A 16,055-nucleotide genomic window follows, 5' to 3' on the forward strand; every position below is an offset into this window, starting at 1 on the left:
GAGCCATCTACTCCTTTTACCGAACCATCCCAATAGCCTGCGACTTCAATCACTCTTCAACCCAGAAGACGCAATATCTTTCCAAGTCAAAATACATATTTATGATTAAACGTAATAACATTGAAACTTAAAAGTGAATTAGAAGACCCAATCACTAAAAAATCTTAGATTTCGCGGAATTTGTAATGTCTCATGCACTCTCGGATGCTTACATGACAAGAAATGTCCTCTTCAGGAGCAAGGCCAATTCGTGGTTGTCACTGTCATGTGATTCAATGTGGATTCCCCAGAATGACATTGCATATGTGAATAGGACTTCATTGCAGCAACATGTTGCTCAACCTTGTAAAACAATTTCGAAACGAAATACAACCTCAGAACTTGCTTCAAAACACTGAAAAACTTACATTGGAAATTACTAGCAACAGATCAGTTTGGGCTATAGTCAAAAGTCTAACTAGAGAAAGAGACTGAATTTTTCGTTTCTTTTTTTATGTAGCCTTAGTGAATGTCCGCGCTTGACTGCAGATGATTCCACAAAGAATAAACAAATCAAGAAAGTTATAGGTTAGCCTTGACCGAATTACATGAGGAATTGATGAACAGAAAACTTCAAGTTAGTGGGGATAATGGAAGAGCGGAGAAAGTGAGAAAACATAAAAAAAACGGCCACAATATTTTCCAATTCGTTAAAGTGAAATTTTCTAACACAGAATTTTTTATGGCCAATATTTTTTAACTGAAATTACAGTTTATATTTTATATTAAAAATACTCGATATGATTTAAAGATTTTATTAATGAAGAGATTAAAATGATATATCTTATTTTAAATACACTTTTTGATATTTATGTTGTCCTACAAAATATTTTTAACTTGACTATTATAAGCACAGATGATACTGAATAATTAAATTATACCAATTCAATACATATGCCACAATTAATACTTTAGTATTATATTATTAAAGCCATATATATTTTAATATATGTCATTCATATTCTCAGTGTGGATATTGAAAGAGATTGGAAACATTGAATAAAACTCGAATTATTCAAAATAGAAATTGCAATATATTTGCTCTCAAGGAAAACAAGTTTCTTATTAAAATGTTATGTATTGTTTTTTTAATGAAAAGTATTAAATATTTAAGAAGACATGTTTAAGTGTTAAAAGTCGATTTACCTTTAAATTATAATTTCATGCATCGTTTACTATGGTACAGCTATAATATAACTTATATAATATGTACGAGTTTTCTGTGAGATGTTATTCGTAAAAGCTTGAATACGAAACTAACTTTTAGATTTTCATTATTCTATAGAAAGATTTAAATCTTAAACTATCATAACCAAGACCGTAGTGTATCTTGCCAGCCACCACAAGGGAATACTCATAAAAGATAAAGAAAAGTAGTGATAACATTTGCGAATCAATTTGTTGAAACAAACTAAATCCCCAAAGATTTCCTCTTTCACATAGGGAAGGACCAGTCAAATTGATCATTCAATCTACGATGGCGAGTTGGGAAGAACTCCCACAAGAGATCCTAGAACTCATCGCTCGACGGCTAGACATAGAAGAATTTTTAGCTTTTGGAGGGGTGTGCACCTCATGGCGGTCTGCTGCCACCAACGACAAGTACAATGCGAAGTCGAAAGCCCCGTGGATCATGACTTATGTGTGCAGGCAAATAGCTGAGTTCTCCAGACCCTCTACAGGGAGAATTTACCCGATGCGGGTGCCGGGATCTGATGCCCAAACCTTGTCTGTACCAGGATGGATACTCGCGTTACGGGGGGACAGTGACTACCGTATCTTCAATCCGCTTTCACGCGTCAGCATCGAACTCCCCGCCTTGGAGAAGCTTCACCACGAGTCACGCGTTAGTGAGGAACTCGACAGGCTGAAGAGGCCCCGGCACGGCCCCCCTATGATCAGCATGATGGCGTTGTCCTCAAGCCCTTCTTTGTCCAGGAGCTACACGGTCATGATCTCTTGTATCACATCACCAGGGCTTGCCTTTCACAGATCAGGAGAAGATGCGTGGACGGTAGTGAGTCTTGCGACCGACCTGCGTCGGTTCACCGTCCTTGGACTGATTTATTACGATGGGCTATTTGTGGCTGTGGATGCACATGGCCAAATATTGACTCTTAACGAGAGAAAGCATCGCATGGAATTGCGACTAGTTCTAGGGCTGAGTTATGTTGATGGTGATCCATATCTCGTCGAATGTTTGGGCTCATTGCTGGTGGCTTGGATGATATGGGGCGAAGGGGATGAACCCGTGAAAAAGATCCGAGTTTTCGAAGTTGATTTGGAGAAGGGAACTGAGGAAGAGGTCAAGAGCCTGGGAAATGCGTCTCTCTTCTTGAATAACTACTCTTGGTTCTCGGTGGAGTTCAAGCCAAAGTCTTGCCTTCCCGGGATCAAGCCAAACCACATCTATTTCACAGATTACACAGATAGGAAGAAGAAGAGTTACAGCATGAACGACGGAAAGGTTGAGACATACTTCGAGTCTTGCCTTCCCGGGATCAAGCCAAACCGCATCTGTATCTCGAAGTACGAAGATGAGAAGATGAAGAGTTACTACATGGAGGACGAAAAACTCAAGACATATTTTGATGCAACTAGCAGTCACTTCAACGAAGCCGAATGGTTCCAACCTGATTTTTAAACTTAATGTTTGAATTTATTCTCTTCCTCAATATGAAGATTTTATGGTCAAATCATCTCCACCCTTGATCGCAAGGGCCCTACATGTGTGACCCCTGGGATCAACTCTCTCATTTAGCGATTTTGCTGACAGAACATATGTTAGTAGTGAGTGTTAGTTTAGATTTTAATTTTTTTATGGACTAATTTCTTGGCACGACATGGATTTGGATGTTTTTAGCAGGAGATTATGAATATAAATCTCAAAATTAAGGATATGTGCACAAGATTAAAATGATAGATTAGTTAGGTATTCGTCTAAAAATGTCAAATTGTAGTCATTAATTGATATCTACCATTCTCTTTACTTTTATATAGTGAGATGATATAAGGGTACTTTTTTCTCTTTCTTAATACGAAGATTTTGAGGAGTCTTTGGAGCAGGCCCATCGTCCTTATAAGATATATTCATGGCTAACTTTGCTTTAATTGCTTTAACATATGAATTGTAAGAAAAGGTCTTTAGCGGCACCTTTGTACTTGCAATTATTCTAACGACGGGGAATTCTAAGATGCACCAAAGCCTACTATGCTTCGGCAACTTTAGGTACATTTGTATCACTGATTTACCCGTGTGGTGTGGTAACTACGTGTTTAGATTTTGATCTTTGCTATTTTAAGCAGGAAAAACGAATATGAATTCAATAATTAAGGATGTCCTCGTCAAAATTAAATTAGGAAATTTGTTAGGTAATCACCTATGGATATCATAATTTAATCATAAATAATACGTAATGTCCTCTTTACTTATTTATAGTGAGATGAGATAAGGGTATTTTGGTCATCTAGAAATTGGTTATATATAGTAGAGATAGAGACAAATAACCATAAATTAAGAGAACTTAGCATCTTCATCTTATTTTTGCAATTAATTCTAGAAGAAAATGTCAAATATTCTTTGAACATAGATAATTGGACAGCACGGAATGATAGTGAGAATCCTTGAATATCTAACTTGGTGTTTGGTTGATTTAAATCGCCATTTGTAATTCAGAGGCAAAACTAAAAGGACCTAACTACGTTTCCAAATCACCATGATGAAAGGCCGAATTGAATTTTGTTTAGCATTCTTATCTTGTATCGTAATCCATGACGTTTTATGTTCTTAATTAATTTACTATGGCTAATGCAAATATTATTTGCTTAGGATACCCAGTGATATCCCACACAATTAGTTGGAGTTAAGATTTCATATTGAAACTGAAAATAGATTACCAGGTTCAAATCTAACTTCGAGTATTTAGACCGAACAATTGAACTGACTGGGTTGGCATTAATAAAATTACGCTTGTGCCCCTTGTTGAGCCAAGACAATGGTGGCCGGTGGGATAGATATGTGCCTGTAGTCATCATTTGATATGATAAACTTGCATACGTGCATGAACTTAGAGTCAAACTGAATTAATTTTTATGTTTACCTCATATTTATTTTAAATCTCGACACGTGTATTTCACTTTTTTTTAATTTGAAACATTACAAACATGCAACTGTTAACCTATTAACATGAATTTTATTTTTACATTTCCTAAAGCTTAAATAAAGTGACTTTTTAATTTGTTTTCATTTATATTTTCATATGGGTATCCAAACCATCGATTCAATGAAATCCCAAGATATACATGGATATACGCGAATCCATGACACCTTATACTCAAGTAAGGCGCCACTTCTAGGTTGATGACCACGCCTACGAGGATTATTTTCTGTGAGATAGACTGTGATTTAAATATAGAATCTGCTGCATCCAAATTAAATGCTTAACCATGCAGCTAAGTTTTTGGGAGATAATTTCCTTGATTTTGCTTTGTGTAATTGAATGTGATGCTTATGATATCATCAGTGAAGGGCCCACACTTATAGTCGTGAGAAAAAAAAATCAAGGGTTGCTCTGGCTGGTCAAAGCAATGGAAAGCAAAAAAATATTGGGAAAACAAATGCTGACTAGGCTTCATTTGTTTGCTAGGAAATGTACTTTAAAAAAAATATTTTTTCGTCCTTTTTTTCAGTATTCGGTGCTGAAATTTGTTGAATATGGAAAATATCTTCCATGAAATGGAAAATCCCCATTAAAAAGTAAGGAAAATGACTTTCTACGTTCGAAAATGGAAATCAATTTTTGAACTATCCTTGGCACACCATTGTTCACCACCGTCTATCTTCTCTGTAACCAAAAAACACACACCACCACCGTCGTGCGAGTGATGTTTCACTACAATAGTTCAATTAATAATACATGTGGAACCTCGAAATGACCCTGGAACTATAACAGCAAAGGTTCTAGGTTGCAGGGTATGCAGAGTAAGATCTAGATTTCAAAAAATAAGGAACGTGTTCCAATGGGTAAGTTCCAAGTTCCAGGTAGAACCTGTATAGAACCTGAAACCACTCACCTCTAATATTAAATAGGTTTATTACATGATATGGCAGATTTCTGATGGGTGCTTAAATGAACCTACTAACTTAAATAATCACTTATTGTTTGCCACATCATTAAATAAACCATATAGTACATAAGTCTTAGTTTCTTTAGCATTACTCATTCTCCATAACCATTGAATAAAGATCTGACAAAATGTGGTCCATCTATGAGAGGAGTGCACTATCACGTTCTCTTCACGAAACTAACAATAACTAGTCGTGAAAAACTATCATGAGAGAAAGATATATTCCACTGGGCATTACTCAGCGGTGACAGAATCACAATTACAAATCATCCAAAATTCAATCGCCCAAGAGTTTGATTTCAGCTTCACTTCAGTTGGAGCCATGAATTTGACAGAGTAGAACTGTACAATTGAGATGGGAAAGATAAGCAAGATGTATGAAAACACATCTCAAAGCATCACCATTGCACAACTTCCGTCAAGGCAATCACAAAGTGAACAGCAGAATGAATACTTGTCCAGAGTGTCACGCCTCGAACCCCGACGGGCTCGCGACACCCCTTCCACGAGGTCATATTGATCGCGACGTCCCAGGACGTGTCGCCGACCCCAAACGAATCACCCAAAGTCGAACGTAGGCGGAAGCGAAATTTAAATAACCCAGACAATTAATAATGACAATGGGGTAGGACAAACGCAATTCAATAAACATATAACATTAGCTTGAAAATCCAAGTATTCATACATTAAGCCTCTAGAGTTAAAATCCACCTTCGTCATAAAAAAGGAACAGGTGGCCGGGTAGACTACTGACTGCCAAAAAGGAACTCTACCAAAAAGGTTTCCAGGCCCAACTCCTCAACATCCCTACGACGCTCAATCCAAATCGGACCCTGAGGGCTCTGACTTTGAGTCCGAGTCGATCTTGATCTCCTCCTCCTCCTCCTCCTTCTCCTCCTCCTCCTCATGCTCGGGCACCATGGGCTCCTCTTCGGGCTCGGGCTCGGGCTCGGGCTTCAGTACGGGCTCGGGCTCGGGCTCTGGAACGGGTGCCAGTCCTGGACCAGGGTTCTCCGGTGGATTGTCGGGATTTGACACCTCGCCATCGAGAGTAAACTTGTCCCAGGGCTCCCAATTTACCGCACCCTCGTTGGCATGCTGCAACCCCTCAAAACCTCGGATTGGCCCAGAATTCACCAACCCGACCCGATGGGACCAAGCCAAATAAGTATGGCGTTCCAACTCCTCTAGTCCCACATCTACCCAAACAGTGGTACGATGCCTAATGTATGTCTCATCCAGGTTCAGTCCCAGGTACTCATTCTCCTCATGCACTGTATGCATGGGAACCCCAAAACGCCTAGGCGGCGACATAATCAAGGTCGGGGATCTGAAAGAAATAATTGCACTACAGTAATGAGAATAAATCTCAATAAGCAGACAACCTATACTGTCACGCCCCGTACCCCACGAAGCGGGAGCATCCCACCTTCGGTCGATAAATTGCGACGTCCCAGGAAGCGTCGCCGACCCACGCCCATACAGAGATCAAGCACAAGCGGAAGTATAAAATAAACAAACCCAGACAATTACAATATGAGCCAAGGATAGCCATCCAATAAACAAGATTCAACGCAGAAAATATGTACATACTTATATTACTATTTTAAAACTCTTTTTACGTGTTCACGACAACCAAAAGGAAACACCAACAGCTGGAATAACCCAAACAGCCACTTCTCCGTTTGCTCCATCCCTACCGGGGTGCATGCTCGACTTATTGCTGGATAAAAGGCGGTATTCCCAAAAGAGGTGGTGACCTCGGCATCCTACTGGCAGAGTCGAAAAGTTTCGGTTTACACAACCGTGAGACGAATCTCGATGAGTTCAACCCCTAAACCTAGGCTAGGCTAGCATGCAATCTCCTGACCGGAAACAAACATTTAAAATCATAACACAACCATAATCATACAATTCTCGACCTACACGGGTTAGATAGTTCAATATGTAATAATCACGGGACATACGTGGCACACATTATCACACGTACGCCAATCACATGCTCATACACCGAGTCTCACACACTCGCATGCCATTCAATGCATGTTTATGCATGCAAATGTCATTGACATGTCATGCACATTTCTTTGGCCCCTGGCCCACACCGGCACACTTGCCCAATTAATTATTATTACGACTCGAGTCATCAATTTTTCACGGCCCGGTGCGTCTAGCACGCTTCAAAGTGCATGAGGCGCGGCATCCGATCTCGGCCCGGTGTCTCTAGCTTTGCTTCAAAGTGCATGAGGCGCAACATGTTCTCCTTGCGAACCAGAGCACGCTTCCAAAGTGCATGAGGATGGTCGCCTTCCGGACGTACCGGGCATCGTCTGCTTCAAAGTGCATGAGGACCGTATCGACCCGAAGGTCCTTAGGTGATCACACGGCTCATTATTATCTCGAACCCCGTACAACGCCTGGGGTATTTTAGGTGATCACATGCTCATGGCGGACACGCATTCTCGCACAATTTTCATCACATGCCTCACTCTTGGCATACGCAATGCGTGTCCATGTTATGCAATGCAATGAACCACGAGCACCAATATAATTCGGACAACCCGGGCATACTCCGGCAATTTCACCGATGAACTCCTAAATTGGTCATTAAACCCTATTATCCTCCCCAACGATTCTCATTAATCCACTAAATTTTTCCGATAATAAATTCTACTAATCGGTCCTCAACCTTGATCTCAATTACACACTTTGCTATTATCTAAGCCGAGTCAAAATGCACCGATAACACCTAAACCAGTCAGGAAAAAGCGCAACATCGGTCCTAATCCGGGTTTAGGAATTTTACTCACCAAAACAAGGGTCACGACGGCGGGGAATGGCGGCCGATCACCGATGAGCAGTGAAACCGGCGGCGGAATTCCCGGCAGGACGAGCTGGTGTACGGACGGGTGAAACAGTGATTCCGTGCGGGGCGCGTGAGCAAACGATCGCCGTTGTGACACACCTGTACGACGCCAGTGAGGAACGGTGGCCGGCGAGGCGCCGGTCCGGCGGCGATGGCCGTGCGGGTCACGGATGAACAGTGACCGTACGGGGGTATGAACAGTAAATTGTACGGATCCTCGTACGGACTGGGCTGAACGGCGACGTATGGACATGCTGAAATGGGTGTCGACGGGCAGCGATCGGAGACTCCGCGAAGCTCCGTGATCTGTTCACGAGAATGGAAAATGAGAAAAAGAGAGAAAAAGAGAGAAAAAAGGGGGAAAGGGAGAGAGAAATGGACGGAACCGAGGCTGAGGCGACGGGGGACCAAGGGGTCGACGGCGAGGCACGGCGGTCGGCGGCGTGCTCCGGCGAAGCTCCGGCGAGAGAGAAAATGAGAGTGAAAATTTGAGAGAAAATGAGAGTAAGTGAGGGGAAAATGGAGAGAAAATTTTCTGAAGGCTGGTCTGGTCGTGGGAGTGAGAGAGGAGAGAAAAAAAATGCTTATCTTAGTCAAAAACTAGGGCCTAGGGTGCCATGTGTCAAAAATCAAGCCAATGGACAATTTTGCCCTTGATCCAAAGGCTAGGATTTGCCCTAATCCAATAATTTAGGGGTGAAATGGTCTTTTGCCCCTAACCATGGTTGACCAGACCTGGTTTAACCTTAACTCACCTTGGTTAATCCCAAAATTAAATCCAATTTTCGGAATTAATCAAAAATGGCCTAGGGGCATTTTCGTAATTTTCCAATCCCGAACCGAAATTCCAATTTTCGCACATACGTGTTCCATATATGCGTGGCCAACATAATATGGCGTCGGAATCGCGAAATTCATCGCGCAAGCCCTCGAAAATCCACGTCAAAGTTTCGGGAATAAAATAATATTATTTTTCCAATTTTTGTCGAAATTCCAGTTTTTGTCCAAAACGACTCCTAGTATGCGTGGCCACCCAAAAATGGCATCGGCCACGAAAAATAACCTCATTTGGCCTCGAAAGCGACGGCATCCGGGGGCAAAATCGTAATTTTTCACCCCGGATTGAAATTCCAATTTTTACTCGTACTAACTCCACATGTGAGTGGCCGGCGTAATATGACGTCGATTCCCAAAAATAGTCTCTTAAGCCTTTGAAAATCGATCTTGAAATCCGAGCCCAATTCCAGTGAACAAACCCCGCTAAACTTTCAATTTCAGAGTCTCTCACTAACGGGTGGCTGTTTAGAGGTTACGCGTATCGACCTAAGGCTATTCGTATCGTGACGGTCTCGATCATTGAGAGAATGAGAAATTATCATTAGTTCAGAGGTCACAATCATTAGGTTTAAGTTCGGATTTGGTTGACCACGTGCACTTTTGGTCTTGCGAGAATCACTGCGTCCCAATCGTACATCGTTGGCCTTGGCCAAACCAAATCCGTTACCTTTCCTAAGATCGGCTCACGTTGGCCCAAAATATTTCCTCAGCGTCTCTCGTGATCGGTATCCCTTTCGCGATAGGGTCCCCGGTCCACGTACCATCTACTAGTTAGCCATACCCTATTGGTTAGTATCCCGAGAGTGATCAGCTCTGGGTGAGACTTACTAAAATGAAATGCGAAATAATATCAGTTTCATTGATCCCGGAAATTACATCGAAATTCGGGTTGTTACATATACCCTACCTAGGCTAATGCGTACCCAGACAAGTCTAACATGCAATTCACCAGCCAACACAATCAATTTCACCCAACATGCTTACCTCACCTCGAACCACGTGCCAATTCTGCATATTAGTCCAAACATGATAATGCAACAATGTCGCGACCGAACTCCCGAGCCCAGTTTTTAAACAACATGCGAAAAAGGGGGGGGGCTCGCCTGGTACATGCTAAGTCTAGGTTCGGGACTTAACTCGGGCTCTCCCAAGCCCATACCATATCGCGACTTAGGGTTTAAGTTTTTAACATGCAAGTGGTTTATATCAAGGAGTCGCCACTAATCGATTTGGGGTAGGTCGATTAGAAACCCAAATAGGGTGATGGGAGAATCACCCTATTCCTACGAACCAGAGATTAAATGAGTTCGGGGGACTTGGTTACACTAGTTGGATAACTAATGCCCTTTCGGTACCATTTTACCCTGTTCATTTCTGAAAACATTTGTCAGGCAATTTGGATTGATTTTAGGACCTTTCTCCTAACATGTGAGGTGATCAAGCGAGTGCATAATCAGGAACGATCAGCAGTCAGGAACACAACAATTTATGCAGCCTAAGGTTCTAACCTTAACTAAGTCAGATGACATTCAAAAACACAACGCTCATGCAATTGTATTAAAAACATGCATAACAATACAGCGATAATAAACATAACATGCAAAATATTACCGCGCAATCTCAAGTTTGTCTAATTTAAACAAGACAAAAATATGCATAATAATATCACATTAGATTAAACATTTAGAATATATCAATCAAATTTTTAAAATTTTTTTTTTTTTAAATTTTTTTTTTTCGAAAAAATAAAAAAAATAATAATAATAATAATAATAACAAAAGAAAAGAAAAAGAAAAAAAAAAATAATAATTTTTTTTAAAATTTTTAAATTTTTTTTTTTTAAAATTTTTTTTTTTAAAAATAAAATAAAATAAAAATATAATATTAACCGGGTCGGGCGGATCCGGGTCGGAACCGACCCGGGTCAACGGATCCGACCCGGGCGTTGACCGGGTCGGATCGGTCAATCCGGATCGGGTCGGAACCGGCCGAGGTCAACGGATCCAGGCCGGTCGTTGACCGGGTCGGATCGGTCAATTCGGATCGGAGTCGGAACCGACCAGTCAACGGATCCGACCCGGTCGTTGACCGAGTCGGAGGCTGATATCCGGGTCGGTCGGAACCGACCGGAGTCACTGGATCCGACCGGGCGTTGGGGTCGGATCTGTTGGAGTCGGGTCGAATCCGAGCCGAACAAAGAATCCCATGAGGAGGGGCGCGGCGAGGCCAAAATTGGCCGTCCGCCAGGCCGACCCGACGCAGTCGCCGCCTAGTCGCCGACGGGACCGCCTCTGGCCGTGCCACTCACTGAACCGCCGTCGGACCACAGTTCGCCGGCCGGCGATGGAACAAAAACCGGCGTGGTTGAGGCATTTCGTCGAACGCTTGGCGGGCGCGTGGAAAAGCGGGGGATTCCCGACCTCCTCTCGGCGATCCGGTCGGCTCCGGCGGCTTGGGTTCGCCCGGGCGGTGAGCGAGGGACCGGGATCGAGCGTCGGTATGGGCCGGGATTCGAGCGAAACGGCCGGCGCGAGTCCCGGCCAAACCGAGGCAAAAAACAGGGGAAAACAGGGGAGCTTCTCGGCCGAGGGGGGCTCACCGGTCGACGGCGCGTCTGGATGGCCTCCGGCAGGTCTGGCGGCGTCGACGACCGCTGCTGGTTCTTCTTTAGCTCCGGCGTGGCCTCGGTTTCCTCTCTCTCTCTATCTCTCTGTGTTCTCTCTCTCGGTCTCTCTCGTGTTTCGCCGGCCAGGGGGCTCTCTCTCTCTCAACATGTGTCCAACTGCCAGTCGGCTCGGCGCGGGGATGGATGGCGAGGCGCGGTGCGAGCACGGCGGTCGCGGACAGCTCTCGGTCTCTGTCTTGCTCAGTCTCTCCGTCTGTTTTTTTACGGAAAGTAGCCGGCCAGGGCGCTTTGGCTCTAATGTCGCCGCCGTCGGCTCGGCGGGGGATGGATGGCGAAGGCGGCGCTGTGACCGCCGAAGCCCTCTTTCTCTCTCGCTCACCTCTCACGCTCTCTCTGTGTTTTCCTCTAAAATGGCGCCAGGGACTCTCTCCGCTCAAATCGGCCGAGAAAAACCGCCCCCTCTCTCTCTCTCTGCAGTCCGTATATTCGGACGATAGCGACGCCATTCTCTGCTCCATTCAATGCTGCACCGGCCTCTGCTCCTACCAAGACTTTCGCGGCCATTAGGCGGTGCGGAAGGAAGGGCCGGTGTTGCAGGGTGAGGACAGAGAGGAGAGAGAGAGGAGCTCCGAATAGGGAAGACGGGAGCGCAGCCTTAATGGCCGGTCCATCAGCGTGTTCCCCGGCCTCCTCGGCCAGGATGGACGGCGATGAGGAGCGGCGCCGCCGGTCGTCACGCTTCGGTCGCGCACGGGGAGCGAGCGGGGGAGGAGAGCGGCCGGCGAAGAGAGAAGGAAGGAAGGGGCTGGGCCGGGCCAGGCCCAGCTGGGGGAAAAAAGAAAAGAAAAGGAAAGCGGGCCGGGCCGGCGCGAAAGGGAAAAAAAGAAAAGGAAAAGGGGCCGGGCCCCGGGGGGAAAAAAAGGAAAAAAGAAATGGGCCGGGTCGGCCCAGCTCCGACCCGGCCCGACTCGATTTTTTTTTTTTTTTTTTAAATTTTTGTTTAAAATTTAAGAAAATATGCTCTAATAGGCCCTATTAATGCACATATGCCTAATGTCTATATGCAATGCATTTAAATAGAAATATTTTTTTGTTTTAGGAATTAAAGCAAATTAATTCCTAAATTTTGTGTAATTAATTTTGGGCAAATTAAAAATAGGTGTCAACAGCTGCCCCTCTTTGAAGGTGAGCTCGTAGAGATTGAGCTCGCAGAGGTTACGTTCAAAGATAAAATGGCACCTAAATTTGGCCCATACATGCTCGATGAATGCTATTTTTGGCGAGACTGGTGTCCCATTTTTATGATGCGATATAAGATGATGCATGCTAAAGCAAATAAAAACATACCTGGGGCTACTTACCTTGCCGAAGGGTAGAGCAATTCCAGATAGTTGATATTGTGTGTCGAGGACTCGAACCTGTCTTCGGTCGCCTTGACGGGGATTGTTTTTGTCTGTCTAGGACTCGAACCTTTCTTCGGTCGCCTTGACTGACTGGATTTTGTTTTGATAAAGTACACAGGGGTCCTCGCCAGAGGATTTGATGGTTTGCTGGTGGGTCTCGCCGGCGGGTCTTGAAAAGGCTCAAACGATGAGCACACGGGGGTCCTCGCCCGAGGATTTGATTGTTCGCACTGGTGGGTCCTCGCCGCGGGTCTTGAAAAGGCTCAACGATGAGCACACACGGGGTCCTCGCCAGGATTTGATTGTTCGCTGGTGGGTCCTCGCCGGCAGGTCTTGAAAAGGCTCAAACGATGAGCACCAGGGTCTCGCCGAGGATTTGATTGTTCGCTGGTGGGTCCCTCGCCGGCGGGTCTTGAAAAGGCTCAAACGATGAGCACACAGGGGTCCTCGCCCAGGGATTTGATTGTTCGCTGGTGGGTCCTCGTGGCAGGTCTTGAAAAAGCTCAAACGATGAGCACAGGGGGTCCTCGCCGCGAGTCTTGAAAAGGCTCAAACGATGAGCACACAGGGGGTCCTCGCCGAGGATTTGATTGTTCGCCTGGTGGGTCCTGTGCCGGCGGTCTTGAAAAAGGCTCAAGCGATGAGCACACAGGGGTCCTCGCCGACGGGTCTTGAAAAGGCTCAAACGATGAGCACACAGGGGTCCTCGCCAGAGGATTTGATTGTTCGCCTGGTAGGTCTCGCCGGCGGGTCTTGAAAAGGCTCAAAGCGATGAGCACACAGGGGTCCTCGCCCGAGGATTTGATTGTTCGCTGGTGGGTCCTCGCCCGACGGAGTCTTGAAAAAGCTCAAATGATGAGCACACTGGGGGTCCTCTCCCAGGATTTGATGTGAACATGGGGGTCGGTCCCATGCTCGGAGGGTGAACAACGGGGTCAATCCGATGTTCAAAGGGTACCTAACAATCGTAGGTACCTGGATTTTGGAACCAGTATGGGTAAAATATACTTACACAGGCACGTTCACGCCTCTTAAGGGCGTGTCTCTGTCGGACAAGTTTTTCGTGCAAAGACATACGTATTCATCGGAGAAATAGACAAGCGAGGCTATTCTTGAATATCGTATGAAATATCTTGACCAGCTAGTCAAGATGCTTTTCTTTTCAAAGAAACACCCGGTTTACCTTACGGGTAGTTTGAAAAAAAAGCGATGAAATACACGGGAATTCTTACCGGAGGTTTGACGTATCATCTCGTGAATACCCGACCTTTTCGGGGCATCTTTTTTGTGATGATAATGAGGGCTTCCCCAGTGCCCGAATTTTCGTGTTCTATCACTGGGGATTAGAACTCTGAGCAGCAAAAGCATGCTGTGTCAATTCCACTTGGGGAGCGGAAGAAATTTTTGTGACATCTTTGGAGACGCTCCAAAGGTCATATGTTCTTTGAGTCTTTGAGGATATTTTACCTGTCAAAGAGAGTTAGCGCAAATATGCATGCATTCATCAAGGATAGACAAGCTATGCTATTCCAGAATGCGCATTTGAAAATTCATGCATGATGATTTCGCCATGTTTGCATGCACCAAACATCCCTTCGAGGGTCAATCAAGACAATATTCACTCGGGAGGTGGACTTCTCAAGATCTTTGAACGAGGGATTCTCGATCGAGAAAGGACTTTCCACTCGCGCTCGTTGAAAAGGGCTATTTGTCCCGTCCATTAATGCGGGACCATCGAAAATACTCAATCTGACCGTTATCACATCCGCAAGGGTTTGAGTTTTCTCGCAAGCGGTACGACGCTGCCAATCTGAGAGGTCTTCTTCAGGGTCGTAATGTAGGCTTGGTCAATGGCTTAATGAAGGTGACTGTTCAAGTCAATGCCATGAAAGAAAATATTCTGCAATCATCTCCGGGTTTACAAGTCAAGAACCCTGCAAAACGAGATAGAAATAATCTTGCTCGCACTTCCTCGAGCGTTGTTTATAAACATTTGAAATTTCACGTTAAATCAAGTGCCCTAATCAGAAGAGACTTCATGAGGGATGTAACGTGGGCTCGGTTCACAGGTTGAGAAACGAAAGGATCGTTAGGCTCAAAAATGTGTGTAAGGGTGAGAGTTGGTGATCATCTTGGCATTGTCACTGTCTTTTCTTCCTTTGCATCGGGATCTCTTTTGGAAAACTCCCTGGGCAATCCCTTGTTTTAGCTTCTTTGACAACTTTTTCTTGAGAAGCTTCTGCGTCCAGCATTTTCCCTGGATACCAGTCTATCTCTGTGACAGATCTTTGTCAAGACAGAGTTCCTAAAGTAGGAATTTGTATCGAAGAAGAACTCAAGTTTAACCCTTTGGGGTCGTCTTTTCATCGTTTTTCTTCTTCTCCTTTTTCTTTTTCTTTGTTTTTTATTCATGGGCATTGGCCTTGCTTTTACCAGGCACACTGCTTTTTCATGCCCCTAGTTTTCAGCATTTTTTCTTTGCTCTTTTGGTATTGTCGGGACTAGCCTAAACAAGTTTGAGCGAGAACAATGTTATTAGGCTCTTGGAGTCTTCATCTTGATTCGGTACTTTAGACCACGATGCTCAAGTTGTGGTGACTTTTGCCTTGCCCGGTGTAGGGGATGATCACCAACTGGGTTGGTACGAAATGAAATCGCCGGCTCAATTGGGCTAGCAAGGGATATAAGTGTATGGGATAGAAGAAGAACCGCTCTTCGTCATCCTAGGGCACTTAAATTATTGTGAGAGTTCATCTGCAATAAAAACACTCAAAGATTAATGCAAATGAGAGCAAGAAAATTCCTATTCATCTTTGTCACCTTGTGAGGAGCTTTGCGGTGATGATCATAGAAAATTTTAGATATTACAAACTCCTCATCCTTTCTGTCTTGCTCGGTGACAACATCACTTGTTATCAATAAGATATTGGCATTTTGGACAAGCTTTAGTTTTCTTGCTTCTCTCTTGACAAAGCCCTCTTAGCCTCATTGTTCGGCCGTCGATGGTGTGCTTGTCTTGGAGGACTCTGTCGAGACCGCCGGATCCGTAAGGGCGACAAGGCCGAAACCACGGGAGTAGTGATCGAAAGGGAGGGACGCTCGTCTTGCTCCCTCGAATTTGAATTCTCCCTGTGATGCTTGATTTACCTCAAGCTG

General features: G+C 44.4%; 1 protein-coding gene across 1 annotated transcript; it reads left to right on the forward strand.

Annotated features, from left to right (window-relative positions):
* The first annotated feature begins 1,516 nt into the window (after window positions 1-1,516).
* Window positions 1,517-2,683, forward strand: LOC115661935 (F-box/kelch-repeat protein At1g57790-like). Its single transcript, XM_030584126.2, has one exon. It carries the CDS (start codon window positions 1,517-1,519, stop codon window positions 2,681-2,683), a length of 1,167 nt encoding a protein of 388 aa, XP_030439986.2.
* Window positions 2,684-16,055: the final 13,372 nt, after the last annotated feature.

Source organism: Syzygium oleosum, unplaced genomic scaffold (genome assembly GCF_021117445.2).
Source record: "Syzygium oleosum isolate NSW1041296 unplaced genomic scaffold, Sole_v2.1 Sole_v2.24, whole genome shotgun sequence".
In the NCBI taxonomy this organism is placed as follows: domain Eukaryota; kingdom Viridiplantae; phylum Streptophyta; class Magnoliopsida; order Myrtales; family Myrtaceae; genus Syzygium; species Syzygium oleosum.

What these genes read in the sequence shown, in the direction of transcription:
- LOC115661935 (XM_030584126.2), top strand. Translation starts at nt 1,517, where the DNA reads ATGGCGAGTTGGGAAGAACTCCCACAAGAGATCCTAGAACTCATCGCT.